This window comes from Scyliorhinus torazame, chromosome 16 (assembly GCF_047496885.1).
Source record: "Scyliorhinus torazame isolate Kashiwa2021f chromosome 16, sScyTor2.1, whole genome shotgun sequence".
Classification (NCBI taxonomy): Eukaryota; Metazoa; Chordata; class Chondrichthyes; order Carcharhiniformes; family Scyliorhinidae; genus Scyliorhinus; species Scyliorhinus torazame.
Genome location: NC_092722.1, coordinates 188,924,315 through 188,947,476, shown reverse-complemented (window position 1 = coordinate 188,947,476; position 23,162 = coordinate 188,924,315). Strand labels below are relative to the sequence as shown.

Sequence of the window (23,162 nt, the reverse complement as noted above, 5' to 3'; positions counted from 1 at the left end):
GTGTATCTCACTTACTCTGGCAGCGATAGGTTTGATGTGAGATAGTTTGAACCGTTCCCTTTCAAGTGCCCTGAGATTTGCTCATTGGCACCCGCATTCAGCGAGCTGCGTGTGGAATGTCTGGCTCGAGGGAAACGGCTAGAAATGTTTTACGTTGAACATAATACGACATTGATCATTCAGTGCAGGTCTAGGGCACCACTTACTAAAACATATTTTCTCGCACTTGTTAGCACTCAGACACATGTTTCGTAAAAGTACAGGGATTGGGGTGAGCACTTGCTGGGTTTGGCCCACTATAATATACACCATCTCTGCTGGTAGTGTTTGTTGCTCTTCCTTCCAGGCTTTGCACCTACAACTAGGCTTGGAGGCTGACAATCCCACAGCAGACAGAGCTACTTGACGGATAATTTCTGCAGCAATAAATTGTGTTGGGGGCATGAAGAGAGTCTGAGTGGGTATTGTATTTGTCAAACTTTTCTACACCAGGCATCATCTGTAACCAGAGATCACAGATTTAAAATAATTTGTGAAAAGACAGGGTGTGGTAGATGAGAATTTGTTTTACTGTCCTCTGTGATCTGCAATGCACTCTCTGAAAGTAAGATTCAATAGTGACTTATGATAAATACTTGAAAAGCGAACATTAGCATGGCAATGGGGAAAAGAACAGGGGGAGTGAGATGAATTGACAGTGCTTTCAGGTGACTTGCACAGGTATGATGTGCTGAATGGCCTGCCTTGTGCAGCAGTTCCTGACCCGTTGGTCAGAACTAAAAGTTGGATGGAGCAGGTTTCGGACAACTTCTTGAATGCAAACCTGTCTATAATCCATTGCACTGTGGGTGATGCTGTAAAACCAGCATCAGGAAATCCTGCCTATTGCACAAAACCTTCTACTCTAAGCCCCTCCGTGGTTTAAAGTTTGCTGAAACCACTGTCAGCCTATGAGCTGGAAATGGACCAGAGCTTGCGGCAGGACACGGAGTCTATCTACTCAAAACAATCTATTTAAACAATGCAGTACAGCAAACAGTCTACAGCTATTTAAAAGGGTTTCAATGGAATACAGCAAACAGAACTCATGATGATCACAGCATGGTCTTATAAAAGCAAGATTATTTCTGCAAATTGGAGATTTCTCCAACAAAATGCATTATATAGAGATTATGTGCAAAAATAAGTCACAGTCCCTTCCAGCAGTGCAGTCTCCAGGTAAGGTTGATGAGGAAATAACCTTGCCTGGAAGAGCAGTGTCACTATGTGCAGCTGGTATAAAGGAGACATCAGCTGTCTGGAGAGAGCTAGCTTTTCTTTGTTCCAGGAGAACACACAATCAAGGAACGATGATGTGTTTCCCATAGAAAAGTACAGTCGACGACAACCCTCCAGGAAGGAGATCGCCTTGCGTTAAAGAGGAGATGCTGGAATATACACTTGACAAAAAATGAGAATAAACTGTTGAACGCTATCACCAACACAATAGGATACAAATCACAGGGAGTAATGATTAAATTATACAGTGCTCTGGGCATACCACACCTTGGATACTGCTACAGTGTGTGACGAGATGCAAGGATTAATCACTTAGAGGCCGCTAAGAGCGGAGGTTGATTTTCTCCCAGTGTCAGGGGTCCAAGTTAGACCTTTCAAAAGAGGTGATCTTCTAGAGGTGCATACAATGCATTTAAATAATGAAGCAACTCCTGCTCTTGTAGCTTTTAATAAACATTCCATGTTCTGATAATGTGTATGGAAAAAAATCATTTTACTGTATGGTTTAAAAAGGCAAACGTGGAAAATTACGCCATATTATATTGTCAAGAGCAGGTTCTAAGGACAATGTTTCAAACTAAATAGTAAACTTTGGATAGGTGTCAGGAAGTTCTTCACTCGAAAGAGTATGCAGCACATTGGAAAGAACAGTGAGGGGGAAGTCTCTTTAAAATTAATTGAATATAATTTTGAATTAAGATGGGCTGCTCAGCTTCTCTCCTCTGGTAATATCTTTGAGTTTACAAGAGGATTTGGGTGTGGGAACTGAAGACATTGTGAAAAAGGAGTGTTTTTGAGTGATTTATGACAACTGTGAAAGAGGTGATAATGTGGAGAGAGTTTGAAAAAAGTTGGCTTGGAATAGCAGGAGAATGGGATAAGGAGACTACCAGCTTCAGAGCAGTACAGGGGCGGGCTGGGGGCGATCATTAAGGCGCTGAGGGCATGTCAGGATTTGAAAGAGAAGTTGGTAAATTTTGCAGTCAGCTGACTGAGGTACCTGGGGCCAGTGGAGCTCAGGGATGATGGGAGGTGATGCTGGTGTGGACAGTGCTGTGGAATTCTGGGTGAGATGCATGTTGAGGGACTGCAGGTAGGTGTCGAATTTAAAACAAAAAGGTCTGTTTGAGCTGAGGAAGGTGTAGTTCTGATTTTTGTGACTGGTAAGCTTCCTCTGAATTGTACTGTATTGTGTTGTTGATGATGAGAGTTCAACATTTAATTTTTCATTGTTTGTCAGTGTACATTGCATAGTTTTCTGTTTAATATCGGGTGCTTTGGGAGGTGCCCTTGAGGGCTGTCGCCAATTGTATTTTCCTATGCAAAATATATTTCTGCCTGACTATATTGCAAAAGTATGTTCAATAATGGAGCATTTTCAAGAAAATTCTGTTATTTTTTTCACTGCAATAAAAACAAATTTACATCATGGGCATCCAAACATTCTTTACACTTGTAGTGTAGGAAATGTGAAGTCAGAGAGATTAAGCACTAAAGCAGTGGTTTTTTTTCAGTGGTGTTGATTGAAGGATAACTATCAGCCTAGACACTGGGGAGAGCTCCCCTGTTCTTTATTAACTATCAGCCTGGACACCAGGGAGAGCTCCCCTGTTCTTTTTGAAGTAGTGCCATGAATCTTTTACATTAACCCAAGAGGGCATAAGGAGCTTGGGTTTAACATCTCAACCAAAAGATGACACTTCTGATAGTGTAGCACCCCACAGTACTGCACTGGAAGTGGCAAATTAGATTTTGTGCTTTGGAGTGGGGCTCAAGAACCCTCTAACCTCTGTCTCTGAGCGAGAGTGTTGACTGACTATTATGTATTCATCCTGATTTTTCAAGATAGCATTAAGGCTTGATTAGCTGACATGAATGATTGTTTAGGGAGTGTCATATTATGTTGCAGCACTTCTATTAACTTCAGTGATGGGATTCCACTCCATCCTCTCCATCCAATTGGAGTTCAAAAGAAGGTTGACTGGTGCAAGGGATGAATCCAGTGAACCATGTTCAAATTATATGGCCTCTGCAGGAAAACATTGCTCTAGCACAACTATCTAGGAACATGTGACAATTCTGTATCCATTCCGACAGTCTGCAAAGACCGTCACTGGTGAAGGCTACACATCCAACTTGCTAAACTCAGGCAGACTTAAATTCATTTCCCACTTAACCAATGAGCTAGTTGTTAAAGGCTCTGTTAAAGGTTAGCGTTGAGTTCTGTCCTGGTCTGTTCTTAAATCAGAGCAACAAGCATGGTGCGTACGTTTGTCTGTAACTCTGTGGGGAGAGGGAGGGAAGAGTCAGCCAGAGTTTCTGAATGCTGTGCGGTGAAATTACTGGAAAATGTGTGTGCCTACAGCATTAGACACACACAAATACACACACACAGTGAGTAACCGTCCCCTCAGTGAGGGTTAATGTGGAATGCAGAAGCTCCCCAGAATGAGAGAAAAAGAAAAGTCTATCCTTGTTGATTTGAAGAAAAGGTGCATTTTTATTTACCAGAACTCTAGGTTTGGGGAGAGTGAAAACATTATTATTTTCTTTTCATAGAGTTTAATGTTTGCTTAGTAACAGTTTTCTGTATATAAAAGAGGACTGAACAGGTGAGCAAAATTAGACTTGGTGGTTTGTGGAGAAAAGCAGGGGGCATAATCTTGATGGTCCGTACAGACTATTTCTGTGCCATAATATCAGTGATTTTCAAATTTTAATGGGGTTAAACTGTGCAGTGTGCTATCGATTTACAAACCAGTGCATTCCTGCGATACAAGTTCACCAATCCTCTGTGTTAAAGCCAGGCTGTCGATTACTCTCAAGTACCTCGGCAAAAGGAGGAACTCAAAAAAACAAATTATAACCTATAAGTATCTTACATGCACATAATACCTGCCTACTTATCCCAGTGTAAATTCTTATGTCTGTATTTATAATGCAGACAATGCTTTAGGGCAGCACAGTAGCATAGTGGTTAGCACTGTAGCTTCACAGCGCCAGGGTCCCAGGTTCGATTCCCCGCTGGATCACTGTCTGTGCAGAGTCTGCACGTTCTCCCCGTGTCTGCGTGGGTTTAGTCCGGTTTCCTCCCACAGTCTAAAGACATGCAGGTTAGGTGGATTGGCCGTGCTAAATTGCCCTTTGTGTCCAAAAAGGTTAGGAGGGGTTATTGGGTTGCGGGGATAGGATGGAAGTGAGGGCTTAAGTGGGTCGGTGCAGACTCTATGGGCTAAATGACCTCCTTCTGCACTGTATGTTCTATGTGCTAATGCCTACTTAGTCTTGTCGCACTGTAATGTTCCTGCATCCCTCTTATCCAATAGAGGCATTGCAATGCCTTTGACAAAGAGTCATCCAGACTCAAAAAGTTTAGCTCCCTTCTCTCCACAGATGCTGTCAGACCTGCTGAGATGGTCGAGTATTTTCTGTTTCTGTTTCAGATTCCAGCATCCACAGTAATGTGATTTTATTCCATTATATTGCAATGCCTTTACTGGATCAGGGTGTGATTACACTGTGGACAGCTTATAATGGCAGATCCCATTGTAAGGGTGAATATTGGGGTTGTAATTTGGACTTTGGATGGCTGATTTAATTTACTTCTTTCCCCTATTGCCCAACATCAAAGTGACCTCCAATAATTTATCCTACATTTTGCCCTTTGTAATGACTTAGGCCAGGCCTTTGAGATTGGTCAATTCGAATTAGAATACGAGATCCCTGATTAGTGCCCCTTTCTGTGTATATAACAGGGAGTGTCAGATCCTCTGCGCTCCCGGTGTAGACAGCAGACTGAATGGTCACGGTTGTTCAGGTGTTGGGTTTGTAAATTAAAGGAATTCTGGTGACGGGACCTCTGTCTCCGTGGACTTATTACATCCTTATTTTTATATTTGTATAGTCTCATAATAAGGACCCAATTATGCCTCAATTATTCCCTTCCCTCTAACACACCCTTCGCCTGAAAGCTACATCTACTCCTGTGTGCAATGGGAGATCAACCACTGATTTTTATTTAATACACAGTTTTAAAATTTGAATTTTTTTTTGTCAGTGTGGAGGCAATGTTTTTGCAGCCTTGTGTGCTGGAGGTTATGCCAGATCTGAAAGATGGTTCATAATCAATAGCTGAAAAGAAAACCCTTTGTTGTGGTGGAATTCAGCAATATGTGAACATTTGAGATTGGCAGATTGAGATAGTGGAAATATTTATTTCAGTTGACATTTTAGTGGTTGCTGCAATTACCTAAATGTGTCCCAGGGGTCCACTGTACATCATCTGGTAAAAGTATTGAGAGAAGTGAGTAAGAACTAGAGATTTGCAGCTGAGAATCTTACTATATACAGAGGGACAATTTAAAAAAAAAAAAAAATCTAGTTTCCTGCAGTGAAAAAAACATTCAAAAACAAAGTTTTAAACTTTGCTGACAGATGACTATATTTGGTGTGTACCTTATGCATATTGCATTTTGAATTTCTTCCATTGCTGGTCGCTGCAGCTCCCTCCAGCTGTTATAACCACCTTCTACCTCTGTTCCGCAGGGCCTTCAGCATTTTTAAACCACCACCTCTCTGCAACCCTTTCAGCCTTGTCCCTTCAGAACACCCCCCCCCCCCCCCCCCCCCCCACACACACACACTTTTCAGCAACCCAACACTTCGCCCACAGCTCTGTATCCTTCCTCCTCTGGTGAGCACCTCTTGCTAGTTTCTATATAACGGTGTTGCCAGTTGTTGAAGTTCCGCTCACAGTTGCACACACCTTGGGTGTGAGCGAGCTGACTTTTGCCCACGCCGCCATGAATGTGGCCCTTGGGTATCTGCCCGGAGCTGCAGCTGAGCGGATTCGCTGTTGATTTGTTTTCCTTCTGTCTCCACTTCACAGTTTAACTCAGCAAGCCTGATGGTCTTGGCATGCGTAGTGTCTTTGCAACAGGACTGTGGGAGGGGAGCTGTAAATGGTCTCCGGACCCTTGTGTTTCAGCGCAGAAGATTACCACAATTCTGGTTTCCAATGACACTCTGGGAAATCGGACTGGAAAATGATCATGCGGCTCTACTTTCTCCCATTTTCTATTGATATTTGGATTCATAAATGAACAAAGGCCACTCAGGAGATTAGAGGGCATCTCTGGGACCCTAGCTTGCGAGTTGGTGCCTTAGGGAGAGGAGGTAGGGGATGAGGAAAGGATACTGAGAAAACCAAAAAAGAAAGTGATTTTGGTGAATTGTTGCCCGTCCCCACAAGTTATTTTGCCCTCCGCCCCAACCACAGTGGCCCTGGCTTCGCACCACGAAAGATGGGCACGTTAGGTAGATTGATCATGCTAAATTGCCCTTTAGTATCCAAAGATGTGCAGGTTAGGTGGGATTACAGGGATAGAGTGGGGATTGGGACTTGTTAGGGTGCTCTTTCAGAGGGTCGGTGCAGACCAGATGGACCAAATGGTCTCCCTCTGCACTACAGAGATTCTATGGACTCTTTGAATAAATGTTTGAAAATAAAATAAAAATTGCGGGATCAAGGGGGAAGAGCAGAGGTGTGTGATTAATTGAATAGCTCTTTCAAAAAACCAACTCTAATCATAATGGACTCAATGGTCACCTCCTGTGCTGTGTAATTATATAGCTCTGTGTTTCCGTGCTACCTTTGGTCCAATCATTCTCTGTGTTGTGCTTGATGTCACTTAATGTGAGTTTCTCTGCTTTTGATATTTGTTACCAATGTGCTGTTGTTTTGAAAACATTTCAATTGCCAGGAAATTCAGAAATGCTTACCAGCTCATGATTTTTCTGCAGCTCTGATTTTTATTTTAAATGTGGAATGAATTTATCCATGGAAACTATGCTTTCCCGCTGAATATTGAGGTTAACGCGTCAACCCAAACTCACATGGACACAGCTATTCCTTGTAACCTGACCTGTATGAAAATAGAAATGGATAAAATGAGGTCAACATCCCACCGTGTACAGAAGCGGCTTTCAAATTTTCGGTGTTGGTGACCGGTAAATATTGACATTCTCGGAGTGACCCCCACCCCCTAACTTTGTCAGAAATAGCAGGGCCAGGAATCGGAGGACACAGATTTATGATGATTGGCATCAGAATCAAAAATAAGATGAGGGGTTTTCTTTTGAGGCAGCGAGCTGTGTTGATCAGCAGGGCAGTGCTCGAGAGGTTCAGTAATAATTTCCGAATGGGTAAGTTCTTGAAGAGAAATTTACAGGGGTGGGGGGGGGGGGGGGGGGGGGGAGCAGGTGGAGTGGACACTGGATAGCTTTTTCATGCTGGGCTGAATGGCCGCCTCCTATGCCACCTCATTCTACGGTTCTACTTCATCGGTTATAAAGATGGTTTAGGCCGCCCTGAGGTTGTGGGAAGATGCTGCAGAAATACAAGTCTTCCTTTTAACTGAGTTGCCAGCACTTTGCATTCTTGCTCGGAATGGGTAGTGGGCCTCACAGGCTGCTATTTGGATCCGTGTTGCAATGGGAAGGAAGAGGGAACTAGCGGCCAAGTCTGACTGATCTGGGTCGAGTGTTGAGGAAACTAACAGTCCTGGAGTCCGGTAAATGCTGCCAAAATGGTGGTGGTGAGGGGGGGGGGTTGAGGAATAATGGCTGAATTTCATAGCATTAGCCTGGATCTGTGCTGATTCAGCCTAACTGCTTTGTGCCAATGTTTATGCTCCACGCCAATGCTACTTGATCCCAACATATCTATATATTTTGCTATTCCTTCCTCCCTCGTGTTTATCTAGCTTAATACACGTGTTATCCACCTCAACTATTCCATGTGGGTGAGTCCCACATTCTGACCATACTCTAGGTAAAGATGTTTTTCCTGGATTCCTGACTGGAATTATTGAACTATGACCCCCAGTTTCGTGTGTTTAGCTTTATTGATAAATTGTACATAAACCTATTAGTTTAGTATGCGAACCTTGCATCAATTTCTTTTACCTCGAATTTTACAGCACAGCAACAGGCCATTTGGCCCAACTGGGCTTGGGTACTTCAGGAATTAGCTTTAAAATTCGCAGATGGGACTGAACTGAGTAATGTGGTAAACGATGAGGTGGGTACTGGGAGTGCACCTACTGGCGAAATGGGCAGATGAAATTTTGCACAATGTGTGAAGTGGTATGTTTTGGTCGGGAGAGTGAGATGGGGGAAGTGGTACAATTGGACCATGTAAGTGGTACAGTTCTGAAGGGGGTGCAGCAACAGAAAGTCTTGGTGATGTACAAGTTTTAAAAAATAAATTTAGAGTACCCAGTTATTTTTTTTTCCAATTAAGGGGCAATTTAGCGTGGCCGATCCACCCACCCTGCACATCTTTTGGGTTGTGGGGGGGGGTGAGACCCACGCAGGCACGGGGAGAATGTGCAAACTCCACACGGACAGTGACCCGGGGCCCGGGATTCGAACCTGGGATCTCAGTGCCGTGAGGCAGCGGTGCTAATCACTGTGCCGCCGTGCTGCCCGAACACATGTTTTTCAAGGTGGCCGCATAAGATGAGACGACTGTTGAAAAGGTAAATGGGTTCCTTGGCTTTATTGAAAGAATAATAGGGTATAAAAGCAAGGAGGTTGTGATCATCCTCTTTAAAGCACTGGTTAGGCTTCAGCTGGTGTAGCGCATATTAGGAAGGACGTAAATGCCCTGGAGAGGATGCAGAAGAGATTTGCTCATAACTGCCACATTGTCTGATGTTAGCTTGCTTTAACTCCTTATACTGCCCTTGTTCTTCAGCTTTGTTTAAAATTCAAAGCATACGCACAAGGAATGCAGGATTATTATGTTTTCATCACCTGCGTCTTCAGTCTGTTTGAGTCTGAAATGCCAGGATTCCTCTGTGGCAGCTGCAGCTAGTTTCCTGTTTATAGTACAACTCCGAGTTGCACAGTCACTCGGTGAATTGACACTGCGCTGCAGTCTAGCAGCATTGCGATTTCCTAAGGAAAGAGGAGGACACACCTCCTATAAAAATTATAGTATCTCCCCGTTGCGTACGTTGCAATTTGAGCCGGGCAGAAAATGCGGATCCCTTGAGGAAGGAAAACCCAGACGGAAAGTTGGGAGGCAGGTGTGATCCCTTCACCTTCCAACTCTTCCATGAGTTCTCAAACTGAATCTTGCAGTTGTGAGAGGAGAGGCGCCCATGTCCCACTGCCCCCCCACCACCACCACCACCAAGTCGGCCATATAGGCTGAAGCCCAGAAAAGGGCCTGTGCACATATTTATTGGAAAGAAAAGTGTTTTTTCGCTCGCAAACATTTGACTCGTCCCTTCTTTTGAAGTAATTTCCTACTTCCTGGGAGACATAGCCTACAAACAAATAGGAATAGTGGTCTCTGTCTTTGGGAAATTGCAGTTTTCCCAAGGATAATGAGTCACATGATCTACAATGATGCCTTACATTAGTCATTTTGATTTGACCGTTGCTAGGGTTACCACCCTCCAGAAATTAAAGATGAATCTCCAGGACATTCTGAGAGCAACACCCTGGAGAATAATCATAGTGGTCATGAAAATGCATCTCTTTTTTTTCTAATTTTCTCTGAATACCTCTGTTTATGAATTATGGCAATATTGGAGGCACTGGGTAAGACTGTTTTGACAGTAGAGACCATTTGCTTTCCAATGGGCCACAGGCAACAGCGGGAACGGGCCACATGATGTAACCTACAGGAAAATTTCCGACTAGAGTTGTCAACCTTTGCCACTCTTCGGCTAGGAGGGCAGGTTCGACGTGAACCATGCAGTAACAACTGCAGCCATCCCTTTCAAAATTTCCTCTTCCCTGACCTCCTGAGGATCTTCCGAGCAGAATCAAAATGGTACCTGGGCAACTCGCAAGAGCCTTGGCAATTCCTATCTCTTAATTCCTATTAAAAATTCACCAGACTATGCCCAGAGGAAAAGCCATTCGGCCCATCATATTCTATTCCTTTCACAGACCATTTACAACCCAAACGGTCTGTGGAAACTTGGCTTTGCTTTCCATCTCTACACTTGTGACCATAAAGGAATACATTGAGCCAATTTGTTTTAACTCCTGTTGGCACGAACCAACTCTGTGTCCTTCATTTGAACAGCATTCCACCCAGAAGGCACAAACACACTACACAAATCCAAAACCTGCCTCTGCCTCCTGGACAGTATTAAAGTTGCTTAGATGTGACATGTTAGAAGGGGGAAGGATGCAGTACACAAAGTTGGTCTCCAGCGCATCCGCAAGGCTCAAACGCTTGGCCAGCCCCATCTGTCTTGTGTTCCCCACCAGGGAATGCTGGCTTTCTCTGCTGCAAGGAAAACAAAACGGTTTGAGCAACCTTTTGAGGGACTATTAAGTACCAACTGCAGCCAGCAGATCCTTTGAGTCGCTGAGTAAACTTGGCAGGGTGAGATTCGCAGGATTTATCCCCTGTCTATTTGTAAGGGGGCAAAATGTGTCCTCCACCGCCCAGAGAACATACATCTTACAGTGCAAAAGGGAGCCATCGGCCCATCGAGTCTGTACCGGCCCTTAGGAATAGCACCCTACCTAAGCCCACAGCTTCACCCTATTCCCCTTAACCCAGTAGTCCCACCTAACCTTTCTGGATACTAGGGGCAATTTTATCATGGCCAATCCACCTAACCTGCACATCTTTGGACTGTGGGAGGAAACCGGAGCACCCGGAGGAAACCCACGCACACACGGTGAGAATGTGCAGACTCCGCAGACAGTGACCCAAGCCGGGAATCGAAACTGGGACCCTGGCGCTGTGAAGCAACTGTACTAACCACTGTCTCCTCCCCCCCCCCCCCACTGTCCGCTCAGTTGGAGAACCACTGGGGACCCAAATTCACAACTCTCTGGGAGCCCCAATACAATTTAAGTGCAATCTGGCACTTCTGGCCAGCATTGAGCTTCCCACTAGATTGAGGCTCCAGTGGGTTGAAAATTCTATCCCCTCCAGCTCTCAATGACCAGTAGCACCACCAGAAAGTATTGGTGACTGAGCCCAGATGCTACATGTCTGCTTCAGCCTGCCTCACAACGGAATGTTATTTTAACATATTAAGTGGTGTACTCGCAGAAAGGATGAGATCCTTCTTGGATGTCTCTTGTCCCCTACATCCCTAACTTTTAACCTTGGCCTGCAACTCTCAACCTGTTAATTTAGTTGCTACCAGCCATATCGGACCGACGGCCTTGGGAACCAGTATTTTCATTGCCTTAGCCTCTGTCAGAGTTCTGGGGTGGGATTTTCTGTGCATCCCGCCTCGTTTTTCGCAGCGGAGGAGGTGGCCTGCCATTGACCGACGGTGGGATCTTCTGCGATTTTGTCAATGGGATCTCCCGTTGAAAGCACCCCTCACCGCTGGGAACCCCGTGGGTTGGGGTATGCAGTCAACAGGACCGGAAGATTCTGCCAATGTGAACGGCTGAAAAACTCCAGCCCTGATATTTAGTCAACAGATCGCATTGTACATTGAAAGCCTGGAAAGCTCTTGGATTGATTTAACAAGTCACTTGGTCTGGTAAAAGCTGCTTAAACTGTTATGAGTAACTCTCATCAACTAATGTATTGCAAGACTTGGTCTAAGGTCCCCTCTGTCTGTGACCTGTGCCATGGTCTGCCCCTGCTCAATTTATTATTAGGTCAGTGTATGACTATGTGAGAGGATTCAGATTGACCCAAAAAACGTCTTCACTTTGAGAATCTCCGTACGCTGTCCAAAACATTTCAGTGCCTTGTATAGTTTCGTCATAATCTACCCTAAATAAAAAAGGTTGTTTATGCCTTGGTATTCTCGCGGAGACAGAGGACCTTCATTCAGTTGGAGATGTATCCAAACCCAGGTTCCAAGTCTTAATGGGCTATAGCCCTCTGCCAGACCCAAAACTCCTCCAGGCCTCCAAACAGAAATCAATGAATCCACAAGTTTACCGTTTATGGAGTTGACTCAACCACTGAGAAGAGGACCTTTGTAACACGTTTGTCTTTTAGCTCAGGGATGTGACCTAACTGCTCGTCGACCTGTGTTTTGATAACCTCAGCGCTGTTTTTGCATGTTCAGCAAATGTTGCTGGGAACCTTGGACACAGAGTCACGTTTAAACAGATGGAGCTTGCAGAATATAAACACGCTTTCTGTCCAATTACATCTGGAAAAATGATTCTCCGCAGAATTCTCTTCCTCAGCACTATCAGTTGGGATAACGTATTCTGCAAGGAAGTGTTTTATATTGACACTGTTGGACTCTTCACTTAACCCACTCGCTTCTGCAACACCTCCCTTGTGCTCACTGACCCCCTTTGATGAGACATTTTCCCTCTGGTACTGCCCCAGATCTTCCTTCTCAGACCTTGGGAATAATTGAGAAAGTTGATTTCAGTAGGATGGAGGGAGGCTGAATTCTCAGTGAAAGTAGTGATCTCCCACACCTGTTTGGCTCCATTGGTAAGATCCTGACCTCAGAAGGCAGGTGATTGAAACCTACACTAGTACTTGCGCTCCTGACCTATACCAATACCGCAGAACAGCACTGAAGGTGTTTTCACCTTTGGAGTGAGGTGTTGAACTCAGGCTCTGTTTACCTGTTCAGGTGGGCACTGAAATTGTTTTTTAAAATTATGTTTATTAAGAAATTTCATGATTGGATTGGATTTGCTTATTGTCATGTGTACAGAGGTACAGTGAAAATTATTTTCACTGTAAACAAAATCATACAAAACAATTGACCAAAGTGGCACAATAAAAAAGCAAAACTAACAAGCAAAAGCACATATTACTTAACCCCAAAAAGCTGAACTCAACCCCCTCACAGATGGCGGTGACCAGCTCCTTAAAAAGAAAATGAATGGCTGCCATCTTGGGTAGAACCCTTCTACCGACCCTCTGATGATGTACTTAACCATCTCCAAATGTAAGAAAGACAGGAGGTCACCCAACCAAGCTGAGGCACTGGACGGAGTAGGTGACCTCCATCCTAGCAGAACCCATCTCCGGGCTACCAACGAGGTGAAGGTGTGGACATCCACCTTCACCCCCGTCCGCAGCACCAGCATGTCTGACACCCAAAAAAATGGCCACCAGCGGACATGGATCCAAATCAACATTGAGTATCTCTGACATGGTGTTGAAGAAAGAGGCTCCGAGGCTTGCCGACTTGGGACAAGACCAGAACATATGAGTGTAGCAAGCTGGCCCAGAGAGCAGCGCTCACACTTGTCCTCCATCCCAGAGAGAATTTCACTCATCCTCGCTTTAGTCAGATGCACCCTGTGCACCACCTTGAATTGGATCAGACTTAGCCGAGCACAGGAGGACATGGAGCTGACTGTGAAGGGCCTCACTCTATGCCTCATCATCCAGAATGGGACCCAACTCATCCTCCCATTTCACCCTCACCTCACGCAATGGTGCTGACTCTGCTAAGACGATATGGCATATCTGCCCGAAATAGTCCCCCAAAGATAAAATCCTCTTCAACTGGGAAGGGGGTGGTGCTGAGGCAAAGGAGTGGGAAAGCTTTGCGTGAAGAATCGCATGTCGGAAAAGTCTGGAACCAGGCAGTTGGAATTTCTCCGCCAGCTCCTTAAAACTTTCAAACCTCCCCTCCACAAACAAGCCACCAACCCTTCCCCTCCCATGATTTAAACTCGCTGGCAGGAAAAGGTGGTTATTACAGATGGCGAGGGCCGGGAACAGAGCTTGAAATGCTGCCTGAACTGACACCGCCACTAGATTCAGGGAAAATCTTAACGGAGAGAATGTGCTGCAACGATGTGGTTACTATTGCACCAAGGCTAGAAACTGCAGGAGCTCAATTCCATTTGTACCCATATGAAATCAGGATCACTGAGCCACAACAATATTTTCTGAATATAATAAAAATCTTTATTAGTGTCACAAGTGAGCTTATATTAACACTGCAATGAAGTTACTGTGAAAATCCCCTAGTCGTCACACTCCGGCGCATGTTTGGGAACACGGAGCGGGATTCTCCACAATTGGCGCGATGTCCGCCGACCGGCGCCAAAAACGGCGCGAATCGGTCCAGCATCGCGCCGCCCCAAAGGTGCGGAATTCTCCGCATCTTGGGGGGCCGAGCCCTCACCTTGAGGGGCTAGGCCCGCGCCAGACTGATTTCCACCCCGCCAGCTGGCGGGAAAGGCCTTTGGTGCCCCGCTAGCTGGCGCGGAAATGACTTTGCCGTGCGGCGCCTGCGCAGGAGCGTCAGCGGCCGCTCACGGCATCCCCGCGCATGCGCAGTGGAGAGGGTCTCTTCCGCCTCCGCCATAGTGGAGACCATGGCGAAGGCGGAAGGAAAAGAGTGCCCCCACGGCACAGGCCCGCCCGCGGATCGGTGGGCACCGATCGCGGGCCAGGCCACCGTGGGGGCACCCCCCGGGGCCAGATCGCCCCGCGCCCCCCCCCCCAGGACCCTGGAGCCCGCCCGCGCCGCCTTGTCCCGCCGTTCGAAAGGTGGTTCAATCCACGCCAGCTGGCGTGGGTTGACAGCGGCGGGACTTCGGCCCATCGCGGACCGGAGAATCGCCGGGGGATTTCCGCCGACCGGCGGGGCGCGATTCCCGCCCCCGCCGAATCTCCGGTGGCGGTGAATTCGGGACACGGTGTGGGCGGGATTCACACTGGCCCCCGGCGACCGGGTCGGAGAATCGCGCCCACTGAGGGAGAATTCAGAATATCCAATTCACCTAACAGCACGTCTTTCGGGACTTGTGGGAGGAAACCGGAGCACCCAGAGGAAACCCACGCACACACGGGGAGAACATACAGACTCCGCACAGACAGTGACCCAAGCTGGGAACCGAACCTGGGACCCCGGCGCTGTGAAACAACAGTGCTAACCACTGTGCTACTGTGCCGCTCACGTGTTAAACTACTGTGTTAAAGGTGCTATTTAAATGCAAGTGTTGTGGAAATATAGAATTGAATTTTCAGAAGCTCAAGCTAGCCAGAAATTGCCTCTCTGGCCCTTTACGCTCAACAGAGCGAGTGGAGAGAGGCCTTTCTGCTGTGTGTTCCTGTACGCCCGAAAATTAATCTCTGGTGTGAACCCCAACAGTACTCCCTACATTCTGGGCTTCTGATTGGCTGGACGGGAATCCTGTTGAGCAGATTTGAAACCATTAGAACTATATTTGAAAGTGTTTCACCTGTCTAAAATGGAAAAGGGAATCCAGGAAAGAGGGCGGTGGGTTGGTTTAAAAACAGGCAATTATTTTTACAGTGGTTTGAAAAGGAAGCTTTGTTCAGGTGAAAAGTGAAACTTGAGTAATAAAAAGAAAATGTAACAGGGAATTGGAGAGCACAGTGAAGTCGAAGGGAAAGGGATAAAAGAACGAACATAAAAAAGCGCTTAAACTTTATTATCTTTTAATTAAAATTGGATTTTAAATACTCAGTTACAGTTACTAGCCCTGTAATAAAGCTAATCCTGGTCTTTGAGAAGTTTCATTGCTGTAATATTAACTTATGTGAGCTGGAAAACATATGAAGGGGTTGACCCAGGGAAGAGAGTAATTTCCCCGAGTGCGAAGTGTTAGTCCATTACAAATGAATCATTTTAAAAACATTTATGACTTATCACTCCTTACACATTTTAAAAATTTGTTAAGAGGAATACATTTAGGCTAACATGCTGATTATTTATGGCATTCTGAACTATTAGTAATATCTGAACATTCACCAGCCGAGGCAAACATGTGAATGCTGAGACTGGCTGACTTAAAATGAAATTATCCTGCTGCCTTTAGACATGTACATAGAATTTACAGTGCAGAAGGGAGTGATCTCAGGTAAAGATTTTCTTGGTTTTCCAAATCTCTCCAGGGCCTTGTCTCTCTCTCTATCTCTGTAACCTCCTCCAGCCCCACAATCCTTGTGAGCTCCCATTGCTCTTCAATTCCGGCCTCTTGTACATCCCCAGCTTTCGTCGCTTGACCATTGGCGGCTATGCCTCCAGTTGCCGAGGCTTTAAACTCTGGAATTCCCTCCCTAAGCCTCTTTCCTTCTATTTTCCTGTATCTCCTTCAAGACACTCTTGAAAACCATCTCTTTAACCAAGCTTTTCCGTCCACATTTCCTCACATTTTCTTATTTTTTAGAAATTAATTTATGGGATGTGGGCGTCGCTGGTTAGTCCAGCATTTATTGCCCATCCCTAGTTGCCCTTCAGAAGTGGTGAGTTCCTTCCTGAACTGCTGCAGTCCTTCAGGTGTAGGTACACCCACTGTGCTGTTAGGGAGGGGTTTCCAGGATTTTGACCCAGGGACAGTAAAGAAATGGCGATGTATTTCCAAGTCAGGGTGGTGAATGACTTGGAGGGGAACCTCCAGGTGGTGAGGTTCCCAGGTATCTGCTGCTCTTGTCCTTCTAGATGGTGGTGGTCGTGGGTTTGGAAGGTGCTGTCTAAGGAACCTTGGTGAGTTTCTGCAGTGCACCTTGTCGATGGTAGACACGGCTGCCTATGTTCGTCAGTGGTGGAGCGTTTGAATGTTTGTGAAAGAGGGAGCAATCAAGCGGGCTGCTCTGTCCTGGATGGTGTCAAGGTTCTTGAGTGTTGTTGGAGCTGCACTCATCCAGGCAAGTGGAGAGTATTCCATCACCCTCCTGACTTGTGCCTTGCGGATGGTGGACAGGTTTTGGGGGGGGTCAGGAGGTGAGTTACTCGCCAAGGATTCCTAGCCTTTGACCTGCCCTGGTAGCCACAGTATTAATGTGGCTAGTCCAGTTCAGTTTCGGTGTAAGGTTTTAAGAACATAAGAACTAGAAACAGGAGTAGGCCATCTGGCTCTTCGAGCCTGCTTCGCCATTCAGTCAGATCATGGCTGATCTTTTTGTGGACTCAGCTTACCCGCTCGCTCATAGCCCTCAGTTCCTTTACTGTTCAAAAATCTATCAATCTTTGCCTAAAAACATTCAATGAGGTAGCACCAACTGCTTCACTGGGCAGGGAATTCCACAAATACACAACCATTTGCGTGAAGAGGTTCCTCCTCAATTCAGTCCTAAATCTGTTCCCCCCCTTCTTTTCCCCCTGGTTCTAGTTTTGTTTGATAACGCCCCTGTGAAGTGCCTGGGGGTGTTTCACCATGCCACCGGTGCTATATAAATGCATGTTGTTGTTGTGTCGCAATAGCAATGGAGTGTGAGGGGACAGGAATCCAACCACCAGCCCAGCAGAAGCTAAAGTAGTAGTTTTAATTGCTGACAGAGAGGGAGGGTACAGACTAATTGGACATCACATGGCTAAGATGTAGAGTCAATTATTGAGGGGCTGCAGCACTCTCATCCTTCCCACCACTATATTTTCTTTTCCTACGATGAGCGTCGTCAGCTTTGCCAGAAAGCCTCAGTTATTTTTGTATCGTCTTTCTCTGACAAACTTAACCCTGTGATTTTTAATTGATGCAATCGAGCAATGATCCCCGCGAGAACGGACAAAGCGAGATCCCGATTATGTCAACGGCATTTCCAGCAAATTAATATTTAATGATTGTTCCAGAGCATGCGGTGGCAATCAAGAGTGCAGTAACAGAAAAGGAATGCAGAGTCAGTGTGGAAGAAGCTTTGTTTTAATAGCTGTGCTTTTTATTTTATGTTTTTATTACACTCTTTTTCCTTCTTTATTTCAGGAAATTGTAACAGCTGCAATGCCACGTTTTCAGTGCTGAAGAAGCGAGTGAGTATTTGTTTTAAAACAATAATTCATTCCTTTGTTAAGTCATCAAGCATGATGCCCATCTTTTCTTTTTAAAAGAAATAGTTGGGCCGCTTCTACAGCAGCGTTATCCATGGCTCTGTGCGTAACACTCTCACCTCTCGAGTCAGGAGGTTCTATGTTCAAGTCCCGTTCCAGACTCAAGTACAAGAATCGAGGCCAACACTGTACTGAGGGAGCCCGTGCTGCCCGAGGGTCAGTACGAGAGGAGCCCTGCGCTGCCCGAGGGTCAGTACTAGGGGAACCCTACGCTGCCTGAGGGTCAGTACTGAGGGAACCGTGCGCTGCCAGAGGGTCACTGCTGAGGTGGATGTTGCGCCAAGGGTCAGTACTGAGGAAGCGCTGAGCTGTCTGGTAGCATGGTGGTTAGCACTGCTGCCTCACCGCTCCAGGGACCCTGGTTTCCGGCTTTGGGTCTCTGTGTGGAGTTTGCACGTTCGCCCCGTGTCTGCGTGGGTTTCCTCCAGGTGCTCCGGTTTCATCCCACAGTCCAAAGATTGTGCAGGTTAGGTGCATTGCCACGATCAATGTGCAGGGTTATGGGGATTGGGCGGAGAAGTGGGCCTAAGCAGAGTTCCCTTATGGAGGGTCGGTGCAGACTCGACAGGCCAAATGGCCTCCTTCTGCACTGTGATGATTCTATAACTCTGGGGTGCACTGCACCGTCCATGTCAGTACTGAGGGAGTGTCACACTATCAGAAGTGCTCATTTTCAATGGCCGATCGGGTAGACGGAATAATCTTATTGCACCGTTCTAAGGAAGACCAGAGGTGTCTTCCTAACCCAATATTCACCCCTTGATCAATGTCACTAAAATTACTGTTTGTGGGTGTTTGCTGAGCGCACATTAGTTGTTGTCTCTTGCATCGTAACAGTGGCTAACCTCAAAAGTACTTCAATTGTTGTAAAACACTGATGTGAAGTCCTGAAGTTATAAAAGGCTCTAGAGAAATTAAAGTTCTTTTTTTCAACATTGGCCATTACTGCGTTTTGTTGATCCATTTTGAGTCTGCTCACTATCTTTTCATTTTTCCTATAGTGTATTTGGACACCTTTTACCCCTTGACCCTTAACTCCACCACCACTGCCACCCCTCTCTGACTGCATTCTCCCTCCCCTCCCCAACCTAGTGTTACATGTAGACCATTTATCAACTAGCGTTTCAGTTATAGACTGAATTACGTCTGTGCACAAATTAGGTACCGGTAGTTAATGCAGAGTACAGACTGGATACTGGTAGTTAATGCAGAGTACAGGCTGGATACTGGTAGTTAATGCAGGGTACAGGCTGGATACTGGTAGTTAATGCAGAGTACAGGCTGGATACTGGTAGTTAATGCAGGGTACAGACTGGATACTGGTAGTTAATGCAGGGTACAGACTGGATACTGGTAGTTAATGCAGGATACAGACTGGATACTGGTAGTTAATGCAGGGTACAGACTGACAGCTGGTGCTAAATATGGATTGTGCAGTGCATCAATCAATTTTTGATCATGAACATTATATAGGCGGGTGACGCAGTGGTTAGCACTGCTGCCACACGGCGCTGAGGTCCCAGTTTCGATCCCGGCCCTGAGTCACCTTGTGTGGAGTTTGCACATTCACCCTGTGCCTGCATGGTTCTCACCCCCAGAACCCAAAAGCAAAGGGTAGGTGGATTGGCCACACTAAATTGCCCCTTAATTGGAACAAAAATATATTTGGATACTCTAAAATTTAAAAAGTAAATAAAAAACCATTATCTAGGCAATATCTTGATAGTTAATGCTGCTAATATACTGGGTATGTGTTAAGTAATTGCTCCTTTGATCACAATATTTTGTTCTGTCCATGCTCAGCGTAACTGCAGCAACTGTGGCAACAGCTACTGTTCGAGATGCTGTTCATTTAAAGTTCCCAAATCGTCAATGGGAGCAACTGGTAATTATTTCTGACTATTTCCCTTGTGCAATAAATCTTTGTGTCTTTTAGTGGTTTTCTTTCAATTAAAAAATTTGCAGAGATAATTTTAATCAGCATACAATATATGTGCAAAGCTCATAAATATAAAATCAAATTACTGCGGATACTGCTGGAAATCTGAGCTTAAGAACAAAATATGTTGGATAAACGTAGCAGGCCCGGCAGCATCTGTGGAGACCGAAACAGAGTAAATGTTTTGAATCCATGTGACGTCTTCAGAATTGAGAGGTAGAAATGTGGTGGATTATAAATTCCCAGCTCCTTGTTGATATCTAGTGAACCTCTTTTGCCTGAGGATGATTTGACTTGGTGTAATATATTTCCTGCTCCTTTCTAGGGTGGCACAGTTGCACAGTGGTTAGCACTGTTGGTTCACAGCACCAGAGTCCCGGGTTCGATTCCCGGCTTGGGTCACTGTCTGTGCAGAGTCTGCACGTTCTCCCCGTGTCTGCGTGGGTTTCCTCCGGGTGCTCCGGTTTCCTCCCACAAGTCCCGAAAGATGTGCTTGTTAGATGAATTGGACACTCTGAATTCTCCCTCCGTGTACAGGCGCCCGAGTGTGGCGACGAGGGGATTTTCGCTGTAACCTTTTTGCAGTGTTAACGTAAACCTGCTTGTGACACTAATATATATTATTATTCTCCCTTCCCCATCCCAAAGAGCATATCAACACTCCTCATTGAGCAGGGTATGTGTCATCAAAAATTCACAAATTAAAAGTCTAATGGTGACCATGAAACCATTGCCGATCTTTGCAAAAAGAAACCCTTTAGGGAAGGAAATATGCCGTCCTTGCCCGGTCTGGTCTACGTGTGACTCCAGACCCATAGCAATATAGTTAAATGCTCCTCTGAAATTGCTTAGCTCAGTTCAAGGGCGATTAGGGATGGGCTGTTGGCCCAGCTGGTAATGCCCACATCCCCTGATCAAATTTTAAAAACGTTGAGCAGAAGAGTAGAGAAAACAGGCATCAAAAGAAAATGTCACTGTGAAGCAAATTACTAATTTTGGAATAATTTCTTTGCTGAATCAAATATTTTGAACATATCTATATATGCATGCGGTATGGCCAAATGGTTTCATCTCTTAAAAATACTTTTAATGTCAGTAAATATTTGTAGTAAAATAAAGGCCACTCCTTGTGAGTGCCAGTTGAATGTTCCATGTGTATCACCAAGAACGGACGAGTAACTTCTTGCATCTACTAGACTTGCCATGCAGGTGGGGTCCTGCAGCCTCCTCATCCCAGCCTGGGAACATAGGAACAAGCCATTCAGCCCCTCAAACCCATTCTGCCGAAACAATCAGATCCTGGCTGATCCACCACTTAACTCCAATTTTGTCTCCTAGCCCTTCATACCTTTTGATTAACAAAAATCTATCAACCTCAGATTTAAAATGAACCCCTCTCTAGCATCATTTGCTATTTGTGGAAGAGAGTTTCAAGCTACTGCCTCCCTTTGTATGTGTAATGTGTAACTTCACTTCTGAAAGGCTTGGCTCTAATCTTTAGGCTATGTGCCCTGGTCCAAGGTTCGCCAGCCAGTTCCGTATTTACCTGATCTGTCCCCCTTAATATATTGAAAACTTTGATCGGGCCACCCTTAATCTATACCAATTGTGTAATCTCCCCTCGTACTTTAACCCTTGGAATGCATGGGTCGGTCTGGTAAATCTACACTGAAGGTACAATTTATCCTTCCTAAGGTGTGATGTCCAGAACTGAACACGGAACTCCAGATGTGATCGAATCAGTGCTTTGTCCAGTTGCCACTACACTAAATTGCAGTTTTCACTGACTTTCAGTCAAACAAAAATCTGACTTTCGATGCTCATCATTATGGGAAGGAAATACAAGTTCTGGGGAGTGGAACACTTTCAATGCCCACTTGGCATCCCATTGAGTTGTTATTTCTCATGAGGCTCAGCCAGAAATGACTTTCAGTCCATCCAATTGCGTCGGCTTTGAATCCAATTTGTCTTCTTTGCGGAAGTTTGCCGTTTGAGATGTCAGGTCCGTTTGTTCGTCCCTCCATCCCATGCGTCCATAGATCATTTGAAAACAGTGTTTGCATATGTTCTACCTGACATAAGCATCACCTTCAAATTGTCATTTCAGCCGAACGGGAGGAAGTGACAGGGTTTGTAATTCTGTTGCCCACGGGTTATAATCTTTAATCTCTCTCCTCTCTCTTTCAGCACCCGATGCCCAACGGGAGACCGTCTTTGTGTGTGCTCAGTGCCACAACGTGTTGAGCAAATAGGGCGAGGCATTTATTCTTTCTTTTCTCCCTTCCCTTTTAAATGTAAATTTTATTTTTACATTTTAAATAAAATGTACTGTATCAGAAAACTGGAGAGGACAGCGAGGCGGACACAAAATATCTGTGTTTGTGCAATGGGTTCTCCGGTGTTAAGGGATTAGGGCTGCAGTCTAGTTATGAGAGCAAAACTTTCTGGAATTAATGTTTGTTTGTCATAAAAAATAATATATAATATATATATGTATATGTATCCTCACCTCGAAGTGCTGCCTTCTACTGTATATATTGTGGGATTAGACCTTTGCTTTTTCTTTTGTATAGAGTGCGGTGTTGAACACTAAGAGTTGGTAAAGCTCTCCGAATCCTCCTGAACCATGTTTCTTAAGATTGTATTTTGTGCTTTCCCTTTAGTTTGATATCTGTGATGCAAGTCTGATACTTTCTCAATAAAAATGACCTACTGTAGACAAATATCAAAAGGGTGCCACTAGATGTGTGACATTTTGTGCTGGAGTGTTTCTGTGGGTAGGGACGGGGGGGTGAAATATCAGATCGTTAATTATAATTGCGAGGAAAAACAAAAATTTGGTGTTCCATCAAAATTATTTTCAAAAATGGGCTATATTTTAATTTATTTTCCTCCAACTCGGTTTGTTTTTATTCTCCCAACCCCCTTACAGGCAACCTCGAAAGATGCAGCGTAATGTATTTTAAAAAATCAAAACATAGAATTTTCTAGCATGGACGAAAGCCATTCAGTCCATCATTGCAGTCTAGCCTTTTGAAAGAGCTATTCAAGGAAAAAACCAGGGGCTGGTTTAGCTCACTGGGCTAAATCGCTGGCTTTTAAAGCAGACCAAGACAGGCCAGCAGCACGGTTCAATTCCCGTACCAGCCTCCCCG

The 23,162-nt window shown here is 45.2% G+C and overlaps 1 protein-coding gene across 5 annotated transcripts in view; it reads left to right on the top strand.

The window, feature by feature from the left end:
* The window catches only part of zfyve27 (zinc finger, FYVE domain containing 27), a 180,948-nt gene extending 158,210 nt beyond the window's left edge, over nucleotides 1-22,738 (top strand). For 4 of the 5 annotated variants that reach the window (XM_072479638.1, XM_072479637.1, XM_072479639.1 and 1 more), the window contains 3 exons: nucleotides 17,944-17,990; nucleotides 19,872-19,953; nucleotides 22,195-22,738. In XM_072479638.1, coding sequence (XP_072335739.1) covers nucleotides 17,944-17,990; nucleotides 19,872-19,953; nucleotides 22,195-22,259 — 194 coding nt within the window. In that variant the 3' untranslated portion in view covers nucleotides 22,260-22,738. The remainder of the gene's footprint in view (nucleotides 1-17,943; nucleotides 17,991-19,871; nucleotides 19,954-22,194) is intronic. The other variant, XM_072479641.1, reaches the window with a different exon arrangement.
* The last annotated feature ends 424 nt before the right edge of the window (nucleotides 22,739-23,162 follow it).